The 25,351-nt window shown below is 41.2% G+C and overlaps 1 protein-coding gene across 3 annotated transcripts in view; it reads right to left on the bottom strand.

Annotated features, from left to right (window-relative positions):
- Window positions 1-24,598, bottom strand: part of slc4a11 (solute carrier family 4 member 11) — a 97,250-nt gene extending 72,652 nt beyond the window's left edge. For 2 of the 3 annotated variants that reach the window (XM_060925715.1, XM_060925716.1), the window contains exon 1: window positions 24,391-24,598. In XM_060925715.1, coding sequence (XP_060781698.1) covers window positions 24,391-24,457 — 67 coding nt within the window. In that variant the 5' untranslated portion in view covers window positions 24,458-24,598. Of the gene's footprint in view, window positions 1-13,799; window positions 13,979-24,390 lie in introns of those variants that run through there. The other variant, XM_060925717.1, reaches the window with a different exon arrangement.
- Between the last annotated feature and the right edge of the window lie 753 nt (window positions 24,599-25,351).

Here is a 25,351-nt window from a genome sequence, read left to right as displayed (position 1 = left end):
ATAATTCACTTCTAGAAAACACTGAAAATCTGCTTAGAACTCTTGTCTGGTTTTCTAAATAAAGAAACAAAATAGAAAAATAATCACTTGGATACGGGATCAGGTTCCCTAACTACTTTAGATTAGATTATTATCTATTAAAAAAAAAAAGTTACTGTAGTCATGCTCATCTTTTGTGTTTCATCATGTATCCATCCATCCATCATCTGTAGCCGCTTTATCCTGTTCTACAGGGTCGCAGGCAAGCTGGAGCCTATCCCAGTTGACTATGGGTGAGAGGTGGGGTACATCCTGGACAAGTCACCAGGTTATCGCAGGGCTGACACAGACAAAAACAACCAACCATTCACACTCTCGGTCAATTTAGAGCCACCAATTAACCTAACCTGCATGTCTTTGGACTGGGGGGGAAACCGGAGCACCCGGAGGAAACCCACACAGAGCCCTCGCCGGCCACGGGGCTTGAACCCAGGACCTTCTTGCTGTGAGGCGACAGTGCTAACCACTACACCACCGTGCCACCCATCATATTATAATGGTTGAAAATATTTTAGTCATTGACAGAGTTTGCAACGTGGCACATAGTGTGGTATTTATTGGAAGGAGGAGGAGAAGTGGGGAAAAATAAATAAATAAACAAAAAAAAAACCACACCCACTCACACAATTTCTAAAAGAGAAGATGAAAACTGCCATGATTTTTCATTTTATTTTGTCAAGTTGAGATGGAACAACACCTTACCTGTCGTGTTTACTTCCTAACATTCTGCTTAAAAGTGCCATTCCACCATTGGATGTATTCTTTGGCATAAAATACAATATATTTTGACAACATATATAAATGGTATCACTAGACAGAGAAATCTTTTAGCTTCAAAATTATATATCTAACATAATGACAACGACAAGTATATTAATTTTGCGACCAAAGTCACCTACCCTTTTAATTTCCGCGCGTGATGTCATCAGCAGGTTCCCCTTCTTGTGTACCACGTGACGTGGCACATATTATCAGCAATGGCAGATAGAACGCGATAAAAATAATACCAATAAATCTAGCTAATACCAATAAATCTAGCTAACTGAAAGATTAACTCAATTTTTCGCAATTTTTTTGGCCCCCATATACGAGGAGAAATGACTCTCTCACTTTGGGGGTTTCCTGGTCTAAAAATAGACCGACACGTGGTACACAAGAAGGGGAACCTGCCGGTGACATCACGTTTCACTACCGCACGGAAATTAAAAGGGTAGGTGACTTTGGTCGCAAAATTAATATACTTGTCGTCAAAAAATTATGTTTGATGTATAATTTTGAAGCTAAAAGATTTCTCTGTCTAGTCATGTTGTCATAAAATATATTGTATTTTATGCCAAAGAATACATCCAATGGTGGAATGGCACTTTAACTGTTCTTGTGACATGCTAAACTGTAATCAAAAGCAAGAACTGACATTCGAACATAACATGAAATTACATTTCTAATGTTCTGCACAGCAGTTTCGAGAATATTTTATTGCTACTTTAGAGCTTCACAACACAATTTTGCTGTCTCATATATCCAGTGGGAATCCTGTGGGAGGCGATTTCTGCACTGTTAATTTTATCATTTTTAACTTAAGCACTGATAACATGCTATAAAATATATATTTTAAAACCAGGCTTTAAAAAAAAAAAAAAAAAAAAAAAAGATTCTTTTAAACTAGGGTTTTTGCTTTAACATTATTCTATCTACGACTGCTTGACTTTCGGACACCTGGCTTGACCTTTATAAAGATCTAAAAACACTTCAAAATCTCACTTCCTCTCAATGGTGGAACATGTTTATTTCTACCCATAACTCGAGCTGGGGACCAAAATCAGAACCCAAAATGTGCCGACTGAAGCGATTTGGCTCTACCAAGTCTGACTGGCTTCTTGATGCACAGTACGCATGAAAAACAGTTATTGGTTTCAGAGTAAACCGTGGTAAAGTTCCTGATGGTTAGTATTATTGTTTCAAATTTTAATTATCATTAAAACCAGTTGATTACCACAGTTTGAAAAGCTCATATTAAAGTCTGTGTAAAGCAAATTCAGAGAAAAATACTAGCTGTTAGAAAACAACTGAAAACCGTGAAAAGATTGAACTATATAGTACTGAATTGTGGAGTTGGACGATTAAAAAAAAAAAAGTGTTTCATCCTTTGTGTTTTTGTGCTGTGTCATTAAATGCAAGTTGAAAATGGATTTGTTCATGCATTGGTGGACTAACAAAAGGGAAGCTTTTTTTTTTAATATCTAATGTATGAAAGATTTTCAACAGGCGCTGCCAATTTTCAGCTCAAGTTCAGCTGCAATATGGGTGTGTTCAGCTCATGCTGTGTTGCTAAATGCTAGTTGAAAATGGATTCCTTCATGGATTGGTGGTGAATGGTGAACTTCAACAGAAAAGAATTAAAATAAAATATTGTTTTATGGCTGTGCGCGCGACAGGACAAATTTTTGAGCCGTTCATCTCGTGCTCAGAGTCATGTGCACCTCTAGCTGTTACATGGACCTAAAAATAGACTTAGCTAGCTTGACTGAAAAACAAATTCTATCTACTGAGGAAAGATAAAAAAAAAAAAAAAAAAATTTAGCTCGTTAATTTTTGCTGGCTTTGTACAGTACCGGTCAAAAGTCTGCACACACACACACACACACACCTACTCCTTCATAGGTTTTTCTGTATTTTGACTATTTTCTACATTGTATTAGGTATATAAGGTGAAAATTCAAATTCAATCCAAATTGCTTGAAACTGGTCTCACTGAATTCAGAATTAAATGCTAAACATCATACGTTTTACAGAATTAAAACATGTTTATGTTCTTGATATTACAAATCAATTTTTTTTTTTTTTTTTGGGGGGGGGGGGGGGGGGGGGGGGGGGGCACTTAATTTTTTTTTTTGAAAACTGCCGTAATATTATGTATTAGATTAACATGGTCCGAAATAGGCCTCATTAACAAATAAGATCAAAAAAGTTCTCTTAACTTATTTTTCAAGATATTTACATGAAAGGTGGCAGGCACACAGATGGTTGTATAGTGAATACAAAGTTTGAAAAATTAGTAAAAACCAAGGACGCAAATTAGTATTATGCTAATTAGGTTAAAACATTAAATTGGTACTCTCTTCTTCAAAGTTTCACCAAATGGCTTTATTTGTGCAATATAAAGCTGATCTTAACTCTCATTTATACATCACAAAGAAGGAGAAATCAATGGGCTTTTGGGAAACCCACCCCTACTCTTAACAAGAAATTTCTTTGGAAAGCAGAGATGAGCTTTTTAATGATAGTATTCACAATAGAAAATATTCAAGAGTTAAGCAATGAGATTTGGAAACTTAGATGAGCGTCTGCATGGACAATTTTCACAGCACAGATGGTGAGCATCCGATATGCCTAATTGTAGAACAATACTGAAGACATTAAACCTATGAAATAATATATGGAACATAGATGAAATGTGGTAAACAAAAAAGCATTAGTGTTTCATATTTTAGATTCTTCAAAGTAGCCACTGTTTACCTTGATGCTTTACACACTATTGGCATTATCTTAAGCAGCTTCACAAGGTAGTCACCTGGAATGCTTTTCAATTAACAGGGGTGCCTCGTCAAAAGTTAATTAGTGCAGTTTCTTGCCTTCTTAATGTTTGAGATCAAACAGTAAATAGTGCTATTCCACATTACTGTAGTAATCCATATGTCAAGAACCGCTCAACTAAGTAAAGAGAAATGACATCCATTATTACTTTAAGACATGAAGTGTCTTAATTAATAAAGAAAAAACACTGAATTAGAAGCTGTGTCCAAACTTGAGTGATCCTGTATGTCGGAGACAGGCTGGCACAGAGCCACATGGCGCGCTTCCTGCACACAGTAATGGGGGTGGGGGTGAGCTTCACTTCCTTTTTGTAGTTGTAAATATTGGTCTCATGTCACTGCTTTCTACCATTTCAGAGGCTACTGCATGTTTACATCATAGTTAAAAATCAACCCTAACCAGACTTACAATGCCCTCACTTTAACTTGACCTTAACCACCCCAAACCTTCATGAGTGAAAGGTCAATTAGCTCAATAGTTGCTGAGATAAACCAAAGTCCTTACAGGCAGGTCTTGCCACTCAGCAGCCATTTTACTAACGCTCCTTATCATCTATCACACCTATCAATGTGCGTTTGGTACAGTAGCTGGCAACAGTAGAACGGCAATGGTAATAGTTCAGTATCAATACAATAAACAAACAAGTGTTGCCAGTCAAAACAAACCTCACCTGGTAGCACTTATGATGAATATTAAGGAAGATATCGCATTTAAAAAAAAAAAGTACGTGGTTACTGCTTATAAATAAAATTGTTTTCTGATATCATGTCCATTCAGTAAATATAGCACGCATATATTTTTTTTACTCTGAGGCAGTCGCCACAAAAATTAAGTGTAATCCAAAAATGAACAATCACAGAAGTAAAATATACCAAGTATCTGTACTTTATATTATTCTGCTCTTACCTCTTACAGTTTTCAAAACTGAAACCTCCGAACCGAGGCTGACAAACCGAGGCTGTTTCTGCTTATTCCCTCTGTAATAAGCATAAACATGTCTGAAAGCGATTTCTTTAGTCTAGTCAATTTATTTCAAATGGTGAACCGAATTGTATATGCTCACCGGCCATTTTAATCAGAACACATGTATGCGCATGTGCAACGCGTGATTGCTACATTCTCACAGCACAATGACATCGTGACTAGCACCTCTATATGAGGCAGTAGCCACAACAAAAACGATTTTGACCTTTTTGGTGACCTTGACCAGATGACCCTCGAAATGTTGGAGGTTCTATTTGAGACCAATGCCCATCGATCCTGAAAGTTTCATGAAGATTGGTCCAGCCGTTTTCCCGTAATATCGTTAACTAAAAAACAAAGAAACCCCACCGAAAACAATACCTCACCCCCTGGTGGACTCAGTCCTGAGCAAGGTAAGTAAGTAAATAAATAAAAGTGCACAAAATGATGAAATTAATAAACATGAAAAGTTGTATTGTTTAAACACTGCATCCAGTGACTGAAAACATTGACTTCCTGCTTCTGTCTGGAAATAGAAAGAAGGATTTATAGGTAGGATAATTTTAAACATCTGACAAAAGTTATTTCTATAGCCTCGTTATTCTTTCATTCATGAATTCATTGAGGAGTAGGCTGCCAAATTGGCTAAGATGACAAATGGTAGCCGTCGCTCCATCCTCACAGCGACTGCCTGCTAGCTAGTCCCATGTAATGTCAGGTCAGCTAAACTTACATTGCAAGCAGGTGAGTCTGTTGGCTAGATTCAGGATGGGAAATACTGTGAATAAGCTAACTATGGACAAAGTTCGGTACCTATCATTTAGACAATCTTATTTTCAATTTGTTTTTGATCATCATGTACACCTTCCATTCCTGGAAGTCTTTGTACAAATGGAGATGTATGCACATCAAATGCTTCATCAGGTTAGATGCATTGCCTCCTCCTGCCACACATGACTTGAGGCACTGTTTGGTCACACGTGTGACCAAAAATCTGATGAGTGTAACTAATTTTTTTTCCCCTTGGTCGCACTAGTGCGCCTAAACATTTCAGTTTTGTTTGCACGTCTGTAGCACCAAGTCTTTCCTCAAACTCATGCTAAAGGAAGAATGACATGAGGGTCAGAACCAATCTAAGGCAAAGGGTGGGTCTCTGCCTCTGATTGGCTCCGATCCTGAGACTCCTGTATGCTGCTGTGCATGTTTGAAATTGCGACTGGCAGGCTACTCATCCTGGAGTGACAAACGAAACACATGCCAAGCGAGTGAAAACTCAAGATGAGAAAAAAAATGGTTTTTCATTAAGAAAAATGCTGTGCTGCCCATTACACATACACCTGACATATGCCCAGCTCTGGAAGTTCCAGCCTAGACCTTACACCATCGGCAGAGGTAACCATCCATCTCCCCTGTCCCTGGTAAGATGCCAAACAGTAACCCAGACTCTGAGCCAGAGACCACTGAACATTAAAAAGGTCAAAATATATGCATTATATGCATTTGGGAAAGACTGGCTAACCCAGTTTCCGTGGCTCAGTTACGATAAAATGGCTAATGTGATGCACTGCGTTTACTGCAAAGAATGCGGTCAAAGCATGACCAGTAACGGTGCTTTTGTTGTCAGAGCATCAACATTCCAAATTGAAACATTTGTTGTTTTTAAATAAAATAATTTTAAAATCCCCAAGATACTTAGAGACAGGATGAGAAGCTTGGTCATTCAGGAGAGACTAGGAGCAGAACCGCTGCTCTTCCACATCAAAAGGAGTCAGTTGAGGTGGTTTGGGCACCTTGTTAGGATGCCCCCTGGACGCCTCCCAAGGGAGGTTTTCTGGGCATGCCTCACTGGGAGGAGACCCTGGGGCAGACCCAGGACACGCTGGAGAGATTACATCTCTCGGCTGGCCTGGAAACGCCTCAGTATTCCCCCGGAAGAGCTGGTGGAGGTGGCCGGGGAGAGGGAAGTTTGGGCTGCTCTGCTTAGGCTGCTACCCCCACAACCTGGATCCGGATAAGCGGTAGAAGATGGATGGAATTTAAAAATCCAAGGTGTCATTGCCGACACCTTGGAAAAGCAGACATCTGTTCAAATCACGAATTCTATGTACAGGTCATTTATGATTGATGGAGACACAGACATTCCCACGAAGGAGTGAGAGATCATCTATGGCCGTATCTTGCACAAAGGAAAGCCAGTCAACATATTAATTGGCCACATCGAGGTGGAGCATGCCAATGCACAAGGTAAGTGCAGTCAGCTCTATTTCAAGCAGAAACAAGACATGCAACAAGTTAAAATAGAATATGAATAAAATTAAATGATTCATGATTGCAGGTGATTAGGGTAATGGTATTGAGTTCCAAACATGAAACCTCTGTTCAAGGCACTGAGCTGAGAATTTTTATTTTGAATTTGAGTTCAAACACTGTCAAGCACTTTAAGTTTATTTTTAAAGTAATCAAGTTTCTGCAAAGTTTGTGTTGTGTTTAAAAAAAAAAAAAATCTGTACTTTTCTGTTTACAGTCATTTACTTAACTATCAATGTGTATGGGAAATGAGAGAGGCAACCTTTAAAATGCATTACTGTGGCGCTAAAGGTGCTGTGAAAGATTTTGGTGTACTAAATGAAAACATTAGGTGCACCAGTGCAAAAGAGTTAGTCTGGAGCCCCGTGTGTGGAGTTTGTATGTTCTCTCCGTGTCTGTCTGGGTTTCCTCCGGGTGCTCCGGGTTCCCCCCCACAGTCCAAAAACATACAGTTAGGTGAACTGGTGACTCTAAATTGACCGTAGGTGTGAATGTGAGTGAGAATGGTTGTTTGTCTATGTGTCAGCCCTGTGATGATCTGACGACTTGTCCAAGGTGTACCCTGCCTCTCATTCATAGTCAGCCAAGATAGGCTCCAGCTTGCCCATGACCCTGCACAAGATAAGGGGTTACGGATAATGGATGGACGGGACATTCATCAGGAACTGGAACAACCCTACAGTCCAGCAGCTTCAGCTAATATTTGCATCAACCATCAGAGTTGGAAAGAATGTGAGCTCAGTGATTTTGACCGTGGCATGATTGTTGGTACCAAATGAGCTGGTTTGAGGTTTTCTATAACTGCTGATCTCCTGTGATTTTCACACACAGCAATCTCTAGAGTTTACTCAATCATGCAGTAAAGAAAAAACATCCTGTGAGCAGCAGTTCTGCAGACAGAAATGCCTTGACAGAGGTCAACTGAGAATGGCAAGACTGGTTTGAGCTGACAGAGGATTCCATTTCTGTCAAACGAGAACAGAAAGCTGAGGTTGCACTGGACACAGGCTCCCCAAAACTGGACAGTTGAAGACTGATAAATCATAGTCTGGTGTGATGAATCTCAATTTCTGCTGACACACACAGATGGTTGGGTCACAATTTGGCACCAACAGCATGAATGGACCCAACCTGCCTCGTACCAACAGTCCAGGCTGGTGGAGGTGGCGTAATGGTGTGAGGAATGTTTTCTTGGCACACTTTGGGCCTGTGAATGCCAACACATCATTGTTTGAATGCCACAGTCTGCGTATTGTTACTGATCATGTGCATCCCTTCCTGGCCACAGTTTACCATCTTCTAATGGTCATGTCCATGATAATGCATCATGTCAAAGCAAAAGTCATCTCAAACCAGTTTCAACAACATGACAATGAGTTCAGTTGTCTTCAGTGGCCTTCCAAGTCACAGGATCAGAATTTTTTTAAGAACACCTTTGGGATGTGACAGATTAGTAGTACATCAGTGCACCTGAAAAATCTGTAGGAATTGTATGATACAATCAGATCAACATGGACCAGAATCTCAAAGAAATGTTTCCAACTTTTTGTGGAATCCATGCTGCAAAAAAATTAAGGTGGTTTTGAAAGCAAATGAAGGACCTACCCAGTATTAGTAGAGGGTCCCAAATAAAGGGCTTCAGTCAGTGTGATGGTCAGGTGTCCACAAATGTTTGGCCTTATAGGATATAAACCAGTGAGAATGCATTCCTCACTAAAGTTAGTGCCATTTTGAAATTATTTCTCCAATTTTGTCATCTAACTAATGATATGAATCTGACAATCATTTGACTCTGTCTACATTTCAATTCAGGTTTTTGTTTTTAAAATGTACATACTTTTGAATTTGGAGACTATATATCCTCATCTCATTATCTCTAGCCGCTTTATCCTGTTCTACAGGGTCGCAGACAAGCTGGAGCCTATCCCAGCTGACTACGGGCGAAAGGCGGGGTACACCCTGGACAAGTCGCCAGGTCATCACAGGGCTGACACATAGACACAGACAACCATTCACACTCACACCTACGGTCAATTTAGAGTCACCAGTTAACCTAACCTGCATGTCTTTGGACTGTGGGGGAAACCGGAGCACCCGGAGGAAACCCACGCGGACACGGGGAGAACATGCAAACTCCACACAGAAAGGCCCTCGCTGGCCACGGGGCTCGAACCCAGGACCTTCTTGCTGTGAGGCGACAGCGCTAACCACTACACCACCGTGCCACCCGAGATTATATATATTATTTATTTTATACATACATACATACATACATACAGTACCAGTATACTCTCAGTAATGAGTGTGTCCAAACTTTTGACTGGTACTGTAAATGAACACACTGTGGATAGTTATGCTTCAGGCAGGACAAAACTGCACAGTACAGTCTTGGTCTAATGACTATACAGATTACTTCATAGAAGTATTGTATTGCAACATAAAATAATCAGATTACACAACAGCTTAAAACAAATCAAATAAGTGGTCTCTGCAGAGCCATTTTCCCCTGGCTATTAGGCATTAAGCTCTGTCTAAAAATAAATAAATAAAAATGATCCCTTTTCTAACACATGGACATTGTCCTCCAGAATAGGAAGAGCAGAAGCAAAAAGAGTGCTCAATATCGCCTTCAGTAAAAGCATGCATGCACCAACCATGTGCATGGCTTTTATGAAAAATGCCTTTTATAGAAAATATTTCTGGCGGGGATGTTGCAGCTCATGGGTAGCGGAACATATGGATGTAATGTAGAGAGATGCGTCACCAGTGCTGTTGCACCATTAGAGCTTCTCCAACGTCTGCGTACGGTCCTGCGGAGATGCGCCAGTCTCTGACTGTGAGCATAAAGATCAAGAGACAACGAGAGCTTGGGAGTAGAGCATGATGTTTCAGTTCCCATCTAACTGCCTGTAGCAAAAGACCTGAGCACATGCAGCACCTCTTTACTACACAACAGAGTGCCGAGAGCAACAGAGAGACTCAAGAGAAAGGTGTTCCCCACTGCATTTGCAGCAGTGGGGGGGGATGCTAAATCTGCCTGGAGGTTTTTTGGCACCCATCCTCACCAACTCTGAATTCTTCATAAGAAAGGGGATTCCTTCTGAGGACCAGTAATGACACTCAAAACACACATGCAGGTTGTTATGGCAGTAACAGGAGACTCTAATGGGGAACCGAGATCTCTAGAACGTTCCCTTCAACAGACCTTTTCAAACAAAAATCCTCAAGTGTCAATTTTGCCATTATTTCAAAGAACAGAAAATACATATGTAAATATGATGTGGTGTTGATCCTATACTGCAACAACAGATAGGCAATATATAAAACTGCAACTTACACCATAGCTGCTTGGACAATTACTGCTCGACATTCTTTGGTAGTTTGTAAAGCAGCCTGCTCGGGAGGTTAAAAATGTGGTTTACATCGTCTACTTACAAGTTTCACAAAGTAACACACACACACACACACACACACACACACACACACAATTCAAACCAGGCCCTGTTTCTCCCTGAACTGTAATAGCTATGTAGGATTGGACTGAACGGACATTCCAGAGGATGGTAAAGCTTTTCTCAGCCACGGCCTAGACTTCGTAATAAGGTGAAATACGGGTGTAATAATCCCAGCTGTTTACATGACGGATGATATGCAAATTGGCTGGCTCATCCTGATATTGCTTCAAAGTGGATCCCCACGCTCTTCCACTGTGCTCCATCAGTCTGACAGCAACACTGTCACTGGATGACCTTGAGCATGATCCACATGTGCCTGAACTGCTCACTGACACAACAGACATACGAGTGTCTCTTCCATGTCATAATCCCTGCTCGTCTTTCATGGCTATTCACTTTCTGAAAATGTTCATCAGAAAATGCAGCAGCATTTATAAATAAACAAACAAATGGCTGCAGCTAGAAAACAAATCTGATAATTACACCGCATAGTTCTCTCTGAGCAAAAGCAAGAATGCTTCGTTAAGCTGTATAATATTCTCACAAGCAGGACAGACACAGTACAGTCCAAGACTCAATCCAGTCACTGCAGTCCTAACGTGTTTTAACACAACAGCCGTCTTTAATCAAACAGCACCAGGAAAACACAGGAACACAGCACTTCAGCGCACCAGTGTGGACACTGTCGTCTTGCGTCTCAAGGGAATACACATCTCCCTTCCCCTTCACACTCTGTCATTTAATCTCTCTATCTTTCTGTCTCATTCTTGGCTCGTGCTGCTCTGGTTTCATCTGCACTCTGCTGGGGGATTCCTGCTAATTGCTTGCACATTCCCGTCTTCCTCTATTAAAGCCAGGTCACCATTCCCCTTCCCATTCACGGTATTGCCACGAGACAGAACAACAGAAACGGACACACACACACCCCTTTGGAGCAGTACGAGCTCTCGGATAGAATATTGGTATACGTTCTGAAACAGATTTGTAAATACTGTACAACAGGCACGAGGGAGGGAAACAGGGGAACTGTAAATGAATACATATGATCTAATTAAAGCTAATAAAGGGCTGGTGTCAGTTTACATGATAATGTGTGCGAGTTTGATAATGATCCTATGTACATATACACATGTGCTTGTATATAAATGTAGATACACAGTGTGTATATATGCAGTGTGTGTACTCAGTGTGAGGTTTCTCCTCACGCATGCACATGCGCAGCTTCACAATCAAAGGTCGGAATTTTGCAACACTGGCATCCTCCGACATCTTGAAGCAATCTCAACTTTGCTGGGGGTGAGTGTGTGTGTGTGTGTGTGTGTGTGTGTGTGTGTGTGTGTGTGTGTGTGTGTGTTATACGCTTAAGTGTGTATTTTTGCATGTATATCTGCATGTACGTGTGTGAAGGAAGTTTATGACATGCAGTATCAGGGATGGGGTAGAAAATGTTGGCCCAAAAAAAAAAAAAGAAACCCTGACAAGCAGCACATTTGGGATGATTACTGCATGCTACAGTATATTTGTTCCATTACAAAGAGACAATGGCATGTTTATCTGCTTTATCTATTATGACAGCGAAGATGCTATTACAAACAACACTGTTCCTTCTCTATTTGAGTGCTTTAACATGGGGGGGGGAGCACATTAACACTTTTGTATAAAACAGTCATGGAAATACAATCAGAGCATTGCAGTGAAGCACAAGAAATTAACAAATGCAGAGAAATGAAGCCTTGCGTGATCCAAATGTTTGTCATGGCAGTTCCTCTACTCACGGACACTGAAGTTTTTCAATAAGGGCATGTCTTCATTGGCAATTTATAGCACACCATAAAAACTGTTTCCACTGAAGAGTGCCTGACTAATTCTCTCTGTAATGCGTCAATTACATTTTTGGACAAATATAGGGTCACAAATTGTGTTACAAAAATTACCTACTTGGTTGATTCCCAATTCACTAACACACACACACACACACACACACAGATGACGCTCCCCAGAAAGACGAGAGCTATTTACACTGCACCATCTGCGACTACAAACGAGATTTATAAGTTTAATGAGAAAAATGGTAAATAAAAGAATCCAGAGACAGACCTTTCCAATGTGTGTAATGAGAGACGAACAGGCCATCACGTTGCTCATTAGAGAAAGGCAGTCATAAAGGCAGGGGACATTCCTCATTACATGAGCCTTCACGCATGCTAAAACATTAATCTTGTTAATCCCATTCTCCTCCACCATACTGCTGCTCCAAAACTCACTTCCATCATGCACCGGGCTGCCTGTTCTCTCACATAGTCAAGGACAAAATCAAATTTGATTTCTAATAGCTAGGCCTTCAAACCTACTGTGTGCGCAACGTGTGTGTGTGTGGGGGGGGGGGTGAAAGGAGTGAAAAGGGATCATACATGCAAAAAAGTCATTTTCGAGCAAAAACCAATGTACTGACAGGCCATCAAACGAATTAGTCGATTTTGCAGAAGGAAAAAACATGTAATTTGCCTCATCTGAAAACACGCCATATGAGCAAATCAGCACTGTTTTTCAATCACAAGTTTACTCTGCTTATCATCAACACGGAATAAAATGGATGGAAACATTAGCCACGCTCTCCCTCACTGTTGAACCTGAGGACAAAATATGCAAAGTAGTGCGTGCGTGTCTGTGTGCACACGCGGAGATAGTTGTGTATATATTTTGAGAAAAAGTGAGTGTGTGTACACCATGTTCCCATTCTTATGATCTTGAAGACAGATGACTGTGTTGCGAAGAAAAGGTGAAAGTAGGATGCGTGTCTACTAAAACAGGAGTGTGTGCTAGTCTGTGTGTGTGTGTGTGTTTTGCAGCATCACACCTCCGAAAAAGCTCTAGCGTCCCACAGCATCATCCTGCTCTACAGGTATTTCATGTCAGCTGTATCACTCCTCTTTCAACACCTCACTCCACTGTTTATGTGCACATTCATGCAAAATAGTGAGAATGTATGCGCATTTAGTTTTGTATATGCGGTTCAGTGAAACTGTCTGATATTGGTCTTTTTTTCGTTGTTTGTTCGACAAAGATTAATGACATAAAAGGCATTTACAGTACATTCCAGAAGACCAGTCTGTCTGCATTCCAGTGTAACGTACCCCCCCAAAAAAACAGCACCAGATCTTGGAGGGGGGGAATAATTAATAAATAAATAAATAAATAAATAAATAAATACTCTGCAGACCTGCAGGATTCAGCCAGAAGAAAACTTAAAGCAACACATGCTCACACTTATAAAAACACACATGCTTAAATACAGCTTGTCTGCAGCACATTCTCCCCCCCCCCACACACACACACACAATCTTGGGGTTTAGGGACCCCTTGGATGTACTGTCGTGACAGTGCAGAAACACGCGCGTGTGTGCATGCGGGCATGTGTTTGACTGCATGTGGGGTTCTTACCGGACGGCACAAAATGAAGAACTTTGTTTGGTTCCATGATTGCTTTCTCAACCCATCATTTTCCCATAGTCCAGTCACTAATGAGGGGAAGATCACCTATGCTCTGATCTCCTCCTCTCTCTCCTCCTTTCTCCCTCTCTACCTCTCTCTCCCTCTCTCGCTCCCTCTCAGACAAATTCAGTGAGTCAGCCTCGCGTTGCCTCGACACAGCTGTGACTCTGGGTCCTAAAGCCTGCCCCCAGTTTCTATCTACCTGATGCCTGCAGTCATAAGTCATAACTATATTGAGCTATATTGTGATGGTACATATTGGTGTGTGTGTGTGTGTGGGGGGGGGCTTGCCATGAAGTCCGATTATGAGCATCAGTGTAATGTGTGTGTGAAATGAAGGGTTTGGGTAGCTGTCAATCAGCAACCACAGACTAGGGACTGTGAAGTGCTTGGCTTTTTAGAAAACATCTGGAGTAACCACACTGCAATATTTCTGTATGTTCATTTGAATTACATTAAACCGCATGATAGTTAATGTATCAGATCCTATTTATCTAATTAGATTTTGGACATGAGTTCCACAGAGTGCAGCCGCAGTTCAGCTATACTTGATAGACAGGGCTAAATTTTCTGGCTGGATATCAGGATCTTGAAGCCTTGATTTTTGAACACTTTAGAACATTGCAGTATTAACTCATGATTATTTGGCTGAAGTCTGAAAATTCATCTTTAACATTGCTGAATCATTAAGGCCAATTTATGCTGACAACGCAGTCCTCGCAGATGGCGTCTGCGTAGCCCCCCCCCCTTCGCAGACGCTCTACGCGCACCTCCCAAAAATTGTGACCACCGCAGAAGCCTCGCAGACAGCGTCACAGACAAGAGGGCTCTGATTGATCCACTCTACATCCGCTGTACACGCACTTCCGCTTCCCTACTTTCCCGGTTCGTTTTGTTTTCACGACCGCCATTTTTAAAAACACGAGTGAAGATGGAGCAGCACGAAGAGCGGTTGATCAAGGAAGTGAGGAAGTACGTACATCTATACAACTCCAGTTCTAGTCATTATAAGTAACCGGAGGATAAACACTCCACTAACCACACCCACCAACTACTCCTAGCGATTTCGCGAATTCGCGCCCCCTTGCGTTGTGGCGGTGAATAACATCGCGCACACCTATTACTCCCCTCTCAACGATAAATTACAACTGTCTGCGAAAAACTATCTGCGAAAGCCTTGTCGCAAGAGCATGCAGAGGCCCTTAGTAACTGTTTTTACTCAACAGCAGGACAGGACGTGCAGAGTCTGGTTTTTAATTTCTACCCAAACTAAAAGCTGAATTATACTTCTGCATAGAATCTATGGCGTAGATATGGCGTCAACATTCACAGAGTGAAGGCCCAAAAGACTAAATGGCCTAAAGATGTGTGCAATGATGTGAGATCCATGAAGACACTTTACCAGGGTGTAATGGAAGAAATCAGGTGTCCTGCACAGAGCCCTGACCTCAACCCCACTGAATATCTTTGTGATTGATTGGAATGCCAACATGCACCAGGCCTCCTCACCCAACATCAGTGGCTGACGTCACTAATGCTCTAGTGGCTGAATGTGTAAAATCCTCACAGCCACACTCAAATCTAGTGGAAAACCTTCCCAGAAAAGTGGAGGTTATAGAACAGCAAATCGGGACACAATTTGGAATGGGATGTTCAAAAAGCACAGAAGAGTATGACTGATCAGGTGTCCACAAACTTTTGGCCATGTGGACCATCAGTTTCATGACAGCAGTCACAGCTGTGGTTCGTGAATAATTATATTGCAGTTTTTACCTGCAACACACGAGCTGTAGCCTCTCTGCAAAGCAACACCAAACCAAACTCTTCTAGAAACACTCACAGTCATGTGTAAAATGATCACCATGAGTGAACACTCATCACACTCACTCACTTCCATGTGTATGCGTCTAAAAACACTTTTGCAGCCAATAGGTCTGCGCTATAGAAAGATCCTTTGATGTCAACAAAGGATGGGTAGAGTAGAGAACAATTCTACTGTTAAGGCCAGTTTGTACTTCTGTATTGAATCTACACTGTCGGGTATGGCGATGTACTCTACACCGTATCCCACGCTGTATCCTGAAGTGCACCTCTCCAGAAATGTGACTACACGTTGCGGTGATGCAGATCACAACAACTGTGATTGGTCAGTCTGCTTGGTAGCGTCGCGTTTCCGGTTGTTCTTTCTTCTCGGCAAAAATCGGAAATGTACCACCACAATATTGTGTTAATATACAAAGTGCGAGGACCCATAGCTGGAGATTATAACAGCCGGTTAATCCTGCGGATTTAAACACTATGGCCTTATTTTTGTGCCTCATTCCTGAGCACACAGTGGGATTGCAGCTTCAAGCTGCTGGGTACAGAGGCGTTAAAACACTTCTGAAATGCTTTCTGTGAGAAATCACTTGGTTTAAAATCACGAGATTTCTTCCCCCCATAACATTCTGCTTTTCTTCCATGTGTAAAATGAGTAAATTCTGGTGTCTTTCATGGGACAGTGCCTCCTAGAGGAGACAAGCACCTTACATGCAAGTATAAATGCAGCAAAGGGAAACTGTAATGCTACAGCACACAAAGACGTGCTATACAATTGTGTGCTTCCAACTTCGTAGCTACAGTTTGCTGAAGGTCCACATGTGGATGTAATGGTCAGGTGTCCGCATACTTTTGGCCATAGTGTATATTAGATCCTGTAGCCAGATAAGAAGCTTCTCTGCTATTCTCAAAAAAACTCCACCCAGACAAACACTATCACCCAGTTAAGTCTACAACCGTAGATGTGTAACGTCATGCCTGTCTTCCTGTTCATCCACAAGCATCTATTAGTCTCACTTTGAGCCAGCATTGATCAACTACGATTAAACAAACAATCTCACCTGGTTGGAACACTGGAATCTGAAACTCCTCTAAAAGGAAAACAAGTCATAGAATTAAACTACATGTCCCAAATGTATTGATGTAAAGGTCTCGTGAGCAAATTTTGCCAACTTTCAAACATGTTCCAACACACACACATAATATAACCAAACAGAGATGTCCTTTAGGAGGACTGCAGTAGTATCGAGATCTGTACATGTTATTCAGTCAAAGCTCAGTTAGGATTCAATAAGGTTTATGGCACATGAATGGTCAAGTACGATTACAGGATACCAGAGGTGCTTGGAGAGAAAACTCACCCTCAACTTTGACCTTGCTATTGTCTGTGATTAGGACACAGTTGTCTAAAGGAACTGTCTGTGCTATAAGAAGTGCACCATGTTCTCAGAGAGGTTTAGCATGAGGCACTGCCCCCTAGTGATGCATCCCCCCCCCCAAAAAAAGGCAGAAAAATTCACGTTGAACAGTCCTCAGTTATGTATCTCACTTATAAAACTCAACCCAATGTACTATTCCCCTAGTTTCCTTTAATAATGTGTCACTTATTTTATTGCACCACTGTAATGTTTTTCTTCTAACCTCACATCCTACATGTGTTAGGCAGTGATAGACCATTCGCCAGCTTAAAATGGAATGTTTATCTTTCTATTCATCCATGAGATTTATAAGTAATGAATGCTAACAGTAGTTTTGGACAAAAAAAAAAAAAAGCTCAAAAAGTGATCATTGCACATATTCCTGTTCATTTTTAATCTCACTCTTTTTCCAATTGAAAAACACATTCACTTAAACACGCAATATATATTTTTTTGTGATCTCTCTCCCTCACACACACACACACACACACACACACACACACACACCTGCAGGAAGAGGCAACAGAGTTAGTGAACAACAGAGGGTGGACCTTCCTTCCCCTGGATCCTCACCTCCAACTTATGTCAGTGTGTCTGTATGTGCGTAAGGCTTTGTAGTTTGTGAGTGTTAACACGAGCCTGCAGTGGAAGACAACTGAAAGACTGGCAACCTTAATTGAATCTAACACGAGTCGTGGCAACTGGCAAACTCTGATATTTGCAATTCAAATTTCAAGTAGAATAATTTACTGATTACTTGCCAACTGCAAACAAAAAGTTCAGCTTATTTCTGATGCACGATACAGAGATCTTCCCAAAGCACTGTAACCTAAACTATCAGGCAGGACACATTATGAAATGTAAAAACTCCAAGGCCAGGACAAAACGTGAGAGCAAATAATAACTCAGACCCTCTTGTTGTGTCTATAAGCATCTTTCAGGAGAGGTCCCCCCCGCAGTAATTCAACTCTGAGGAATACAATCAGAAATTGTACAAAACAGATTTTCAATTTTCCTTTTCATAATTTATGATTGTTTATGTGAGGAGTAATTTACACTTTACTGCCCCTGTACTACCTCCACTTCATGCTGGACTGTATAACGCCACCCTGACAAAGGCTATTGTGTTATTCCAATTATACCACAACTATTGCCAACTATTACATTTCATTTATTAATAAACACCACATCCGTTTTTAACTGTTTCTATTTACATTTAATGATAGACGTTCCTTTTATTGCATAAATTATAGCAGTTACAATCGTTCCCTCACCAGCAGTTCCATTTCTCTCTCTTGAAGCGGATTAAAAAAAAAAAAAAATGCAGAATGTCATGCTACTGAGAAACCAGAAATCCTCTGTCCTGAAAACACTCGCATGCTGTGAAACTACTGGCTGTGCACTTACAAAGTACTGACCTCTCAGACTTATCCTCATAGAAAACCAACAAACAATGATATACTTTTAAAGAAAAGATGCCATACGATTTTTATATTATTTCCTGAGATGTTTTGTAAAGTTTGAGTGTTTTTATTGATAAAACGCCTTGGTTCTTTTTTTTCCATGCCGTTTTAGCACGATAGGAAAACCCTATAGGAGAAGACAGACTAATTTTGCAGCTGTGCCTTTAAATATCAAATATGTAAATAGCTTCACTCTGATTGGCTAGCATCTTTAAACAAGCACTCCATTTGTCACACCCACAGAATTAATGGTGCACCTTTTTTGAAGGACACTTTAGTGAGGCATTCCTCCTGGTTAACCAGCACAGCTGAGTTGGGCTTTTTTTTTAATTCAGCTGCTCCCAGTCAACTGCATGCAATCAGTCAGAAAACACTGGTATCTGTATGCACAACAGTGGGTTAATAACAACTGACAAAGAGCAACACAGTGTGGACTCTGAAAGTGCCATTCCACCATTGGATGTATTCTTTGGCATAAAATACAATATATTTTATGACAACATGACTAGACAGAGAAATCTTTTAGCTTCAAAATGATATATCAAACAATTTTTTGACAACGACAAGTATATTAATTTTGCGACCAAAGTCACCTACCCTTTTAATTTCCGCGCGGTAGTGAAACGTGATGTCATCGGCAGGTTCCCCTTCTTGTGTACCACGTGTCAGTCTATTTTTAGACCAGGAAACCCCCAAAGTGAGAGAGTCATTTCTCCTCGTATATGGGGGCCAAAAAAATTGCGAAAAATTGAGTTAATCTTTCAGTTAGCTAGATTTATTGGTATTAGCTAGATTTATTGGTATTATTTTTATCGCGTTCTATCCGCCATTGCTGATAATATGTGCCATGTCACACGTCACGTGGTACACAAGAAGGGGAACCTGCCGATGACATCACGCGCGGAAATTAAAAGGGCAGGTGACTTTGGTCGCAAAATTAATATACTTGTCGTCAAAAAATTGTGTTTGATATATCATTTTGAAGCTAAAAGATTTCTCTATCTAGTGATACCATTTATACATGTTGTCAAAATATATTGTATTTTATGCCAAAGAATACATCCAATGGTGGAATGGCACTTTAAGAAAAATACCTGGTTCAGCTTCTCAAACTGTTTGAAAGAATCTGTTCACTAAAATGAATCGAACTTCCCACCACTACACAACTGTTTTTCTACAGTTTTCATGTTGCTGTCTTCATGATGACATTTGGATGCTTGCAAACAAACAAATATTCCCAAAACTATATACATATATAGCTTGTGCGCCCCATCACATCCCTAACATTGGGTAAGCTTCCTTGCCAAGCTAACCTGAACTAGCAACAGCTAACTGCCTGATTGATTTTTTTTTTTTTAAATGTTTTATTTACAAACTTGCAAACTGACAGTCGACCCCAACAGTTTTCACAGCTCCATCTTTCAAGATCAGCTTTGTAGCTGTGAGTGTGCAGTTGCCAACAGAGCAGTTCCCGTTCTTAACTTTCTTTGACGTAATGCTAGTGGGTCCGAGACTTCTCATCTCATCTCATTATCTGTAGCCGTTTTATCCTGTTCTACAGGGTCACAGGCAAGCTGGAGCCTATCCCAGCTGACTACGGGCGAAAGGCGGGGTACACCCTGGACAAGTCGCCAGGTCATCACAGGGTTGACACATAGACACAGGCAACCATTCACACTCACACCTACGGTCAATTTAGAGTCACCAGTTAACCTAACCTGCATGTCTTTGGACTGTGGGGGAAACCGGAGCACCCGGAGGAAACCCACGCGGACACGGGGAGAACATGCAAACTCCACACAGAAAGGCCCTCGCCGGCCACGGGGCTCGAACCCGGACCTTCTTGCTGTGAGGCGATAGCGCTAACCACTACACCACCGTGCCGCCTAGGGTCCGAGACTTATGATGCAAAAATGTTGCACCTTCATAAAGGTATATCTCTCAAGCCGTGGATGGAGATAATCATCTGGAGGGCTGGTATAATTCTAATGAACTTTTGACATAAGGGGAGCCAAATCTGAACAGCTTGCTAAATCACATTTTCTGGCCTCGGCAGCCTAAAAGAAACTGGCCAAGTTATCTTATTTCAGAGTTTGTGGGTTGGTAGGCACTCCAGAGACCCAAATACATGTGTGCACAAGCACTGAAAAAGTGAGTTTTTCATAACATGTCTGCTTTAATCTGTTTATTGTGAGCTGGTGATTATGTGGAACGTCTACCATTTTTCCAAGTCCCTCTGAATGAGCTGTTACTAAAGAAATGATAATGTATTAGAATTAGCACATTAATATAAACCTATTAGGTTATGTTACCATTACTGTCAGAACCACACTGTTATAGAAAATGAACCTTCTGGTTTGAGAATTCAATCGTGCTCTGGTAGATCATTGTAAAATCCCTCTATGAAGGGTTCCTTATTGAACACACAGAGGATGCTGACTTTTCCCCGTTAGTGAGACGTGACTCAGGTTTAGACTTCAGGTGATTAATCTAGTGATAGCTGTTCATCCTGCACTCTGGCATTCATTCATTGCTCTTAAAACATCTTGGCCAGCCTTGAGCTCCTTGCTTACACAGAAAGGTGAAAGAGACAGGGCTCCCGCTGGCACTCGTCACTGACAAATATAATCCATCAGTGACAGAGAAAATTACTGGCAGTCATCACAGTGACGAACATATTTATCATCATAAGTCATCAATCCCTGCGTTTGCCGAAATCCAACCGCAGGGAAGCCAGAGTGTAAACAATGAGCACGTGCTTGTGACCAATAAAAATTGACCACACAATGACTAAATGGGCAGCAAACTTTTGACTAATCGTGATGCAAATAAATCAGCCTGGTGTGGTGGAGTAATTATCTCCGTATGAACCAAACAACAGAGCAGTCTAAAGCTGACAAGCACTGAAGATGATTTAAGGGCCGAAACAGCCACGGGGAAGAGCCCCTACCATCCCATCGCACAGTGTCAGTAATACAGAGGCCAGATAGATAGATAGACAGACAGACAGACAGATCCGCCAAAGTGCCATGAGCCGGCAAGCGACTGAAGTGCTCCATGTTTTGGGCGGCATGGCGTGTTGAGTCCCCGTGCGAACGTTTGATGCAAAATCACGGGGTCATTCTATATTCAGTTCATAAATCGACAGAAAAATCGGATTCCTTCACTGTTGGTGCCAAGACTCTTCTTGACTCTGTTCAATCGGAAATCAAGTTGTGTTGAAGTAAAGGCTAAAGGGAGTCTTAGGGTGTATTCAGACCAGGATAGTTCGACAGTTCACTTGCTTTGGTCCGAACCAAATGTTTTTTTTTTTTTTTTTCATTTTGGTGCGGTTCGCTTTCACACTGTACATTTTAGTAAGCGGACCAAAATCGGTCAACAAAGCCACGCGCCCTGAGGTCGTTCAGCTATTGGTCAGAGACTACATGCGCACAAAGCGTTAAGTTCAAAAGTAGTCATGGAGGCTTTCCGTGCTGTTATTCTTTTTAATGTCATCAAAGCTATATGTTTTTTTCCAGTTTTTACTGTTTTCACAATTGTGCGATTACTATGCTGTTGTACAAGTAATTTATCGACGATGACAAAGGGCAAGGCGGCTACGGAGGATAGCGCTAATGAGCGCACATCATGTTGTGACCGTTCTGGCTCTTCACGCAATAGATGAATTTCTTTTTTGCGTCGCTAGTACCGCCACTTTTTGAAAGAATGTCCCTGAGTTTAATGTAGGTCTGACGGAGTTTCTTCACTTTTAGCCGACATTGTTCTGGGGAGCGCGTGAACCCCTTCTCCTTCATTTTCTCACTGAATACAGCAAACACGTCGGCATTTTTGTGTGTTCTCTCCAAAAGCTCAGATATGTGGACATCTACCCATATATCCACAAGGGTACGCGTTTCTTCCTTGGCCCACGTTTGCCCCCTACTCATTTTTTGTACTCTGTAGTCTAGCCTACCACTGGTCTGAATGACTGAACGACTGTTGTAAGGTTCCCTTGACAACCGAAACAGTGTTTGCACTTTGCGGTGGAGTGTCAAGACTCTGTTTCCCATAATGCTCGACAAACGACGGAAGCTCCCGAGGTACAAAAAAGCAAAACTGTCAGATTAGGTCCGGTCTGCTTTCACACCTCCAAAAGATCCGCACCAGGGTTCCTTTGGTCCGGACCGTGTCCGACCTTGCAGCTCGGTCTCGGTCCGCTTGTTTGGTCCGGACCAGAGTTCGGTGGTTTGTATTCAGACCAACCCAAAAGGTCTGGACCAAGGGAAATTTGGTTCGTTTGATCCGGACCAAACGACGTAGGTGTGAATACGCCATTAATGCAGCCCTCGAAAAAAAATCTCCCAGCCTTACTTACCCAATGGGCAAGCAGCACCCAAAACATACTTGCCCGAAAAACAATTCCACTTGCCCAGAGCTTTATTTTATTTTGGAGAGGCCAGAATGCAGTTGATTTTTTTTTAAATAGGTGAAGCAGCATAATTATCATAAATCCACAAAACCATAACACCAATATATGCAGACACATTCAGAAAGAAGGAAATTCTAGTAGCAGAGGAGTTAATAATTTGGGGTATATTAAGCTGTGGACTGTTTTGAATGAACATAATAATAATAATAATAATAATAATTATTATTATTATTATTATTATTATTATTATAATATTCATAAATAATTGTGGAGTAATACGGAGGCCAGATAGATAGATAGAGCCGCCAAAGTGCCGTCAGCCGGCAAGCGACTGAAGTGCTCCATGTTTTGGGCGGCATGGCGGAGTCGTTCTGTATTCGGTTCGTTAATCGACGGAAAAATCGGATTGCTTCACTGTTGGTGCCAAGACTCTTCTTGACTCCGTTCAATCGGAAATCAAGTTTTGTGTTGAAGAAAAGGCTAAAGGGAGTCTTAATGCCCCTTTTGAATAATTCCACGGTAAAATAAGCTTAAGTAAGCGCAAGAGGTTTATTTTAGCTTGGTGGTGCACAGGCTGCCCAAAATAAAAGTCCTTCTTATTAGACGCTGGAGTGAAGCCCAAAATTATATGTAATGGAGAGGCCTAGTTGTAGCTGTACAAGTATTTGAATTGTGCCAGTTTGGTTGATATAAACCTGTATTAAGTCCACTGTGATAAGCTGGTAACTAAGAAAAAATACAAACGAAGTGAAGGAAAAAATAAAAAGTGAAAAATATTTCTTTAACTTGATTTTTCAAGGGAAAAAAGTGGAGAATATTTTTCTGACCCCAAGGGAAACGCTGAAGAGATGCTCAATATTTAATCTGATTCAGGCTGTGATTCACAAACCAGGACTGGGAAACGAGCTCATACTGTTTCCAGCATTTACTTAAAATCTAATTCTTTTGCACTGTGTGTGATGCTGATCGGTTGTGTGTAAAGGCCTCATGGAGTTATCGGAATTCAATAATAAGTAATGCAGGTTGATCCTGGGGAATGACACCTCCCAGCTTCAAAACCTGTTTTAATATATAGTGAAAGGCATTATTTTAAAAAAAAAAAAAAATCAAACAGCAATATATTTCGCTCATTCATTTATAGTTTGACATTTGCAGCTTTTAACTGGTATCTACAATGTTGACTTCACTTCACGCCTGTTGTGTTCGTGTATAAAAAAGTGTTAAATGTATTGAGTCACTTTTTAGCATTTCACTATGTTGTACTCTGTATCCGACATGAAGAGTGAACTAGAGCAGCCTGTGCTCTGGGAATCAGGATGCTGCTGTTAGACTCCGTGCACTTTGTGAGAGGACGATGTTGATGTTTAAAACTCGAGATTACGGTCATTTTCACAGGTTCTTCATCTCACAAGTTTATCATCGAAGTTTCTTACCTTCCACGAATCTGTTAACGGTCACCGCCTCCTCCCTCAGATCTACTCCGTCACAGTCAGTTTTCATCTTCTCTTCAGTTTTTGGAAATAGTTCTGGGAATTTTATTTTTTTTTATTTATTTTTGCTTTCTTTCCGATTTTTCCTCAAAACAGCCCCTTGACTAAATGTAAGTGCCTTCAGCGCCTCCTCACGTCATCCCTCCCTCTCTGTGCGCGCACAGTGAGAACGCGCGCGCAAGTGTCCCGCAGGTGTTCGTGACAGCACGCTCCGCCCCCAGAACGCAAGACGACCAAAGGGCTGCGTCTTAAACCACACAGGAAAATGAAGTGTACAGGCAACAGTAAACTGACCAGGGTGAAAGGTCATTTTTAGTCGGTTAGTACGCGATTGTGGATGTAGCTCAAGACCGGTGACTTAAACCAATCAGTGGCCCACCAGCTCTAGGCGAAGTGCACTCAATCTCAGTGTTGCTAATGGGAAACACACACAGTCTTAATTGAGAAAGCAGAACTTTAGTTACATAGTGCAGGGTTGTTTAACCGACCAAAGGCCCAAAAAAGTTTTGTTTGTTTTTATTTTTTTAAGTGATATACACTGCGTGGCCAAAAAAAAGTGCCCTTTGGATTTAATAAAATAGAATAGAAGCTTTATTGTCCCCTTAGGGGAAAATTGTCCTCAATGAGTGAGCATGTTTTTTCTTGGCTTGTCTTTACCATAAAAACACAAACACTTTGCACACAACACTTAACATATAAAACCAATGTTATCACAGGGATTTAGTGCACTTGATCTGTGACAAAAACAGCTGATCAAATTTTCCAGGAATCCCCATACAGTTTAAAAAAAATTACCTCTTCAAGTGTTTTATTTAAAAAAGTAATTGCTTGAAGTATGTATGATTGCGGGCGGCACGGTGGTGTAGTGGTTAGCGCTGTCGCCTCACAGCAAGAAGGTCCTGGG

This window comes from Neoarius graeffei, chromosome 7, assembly GCF_027579695.1.
Source record: "Neoarius graeffei isolate fNeoGra1 chromosome 7, fNeoGra1.pri, whole genome shotgun sequence".
Classification (NCBI taxonomy): domain Eukaryota; kingdom Metazoa; phylum Chordata; class Actinopteri; order Siluriformes; family Ariidae; genus Neoarius; species Neoarius graeffei.
This window is presented reverse-complemented; position numbering and strand designations above follow the sequence as displayed.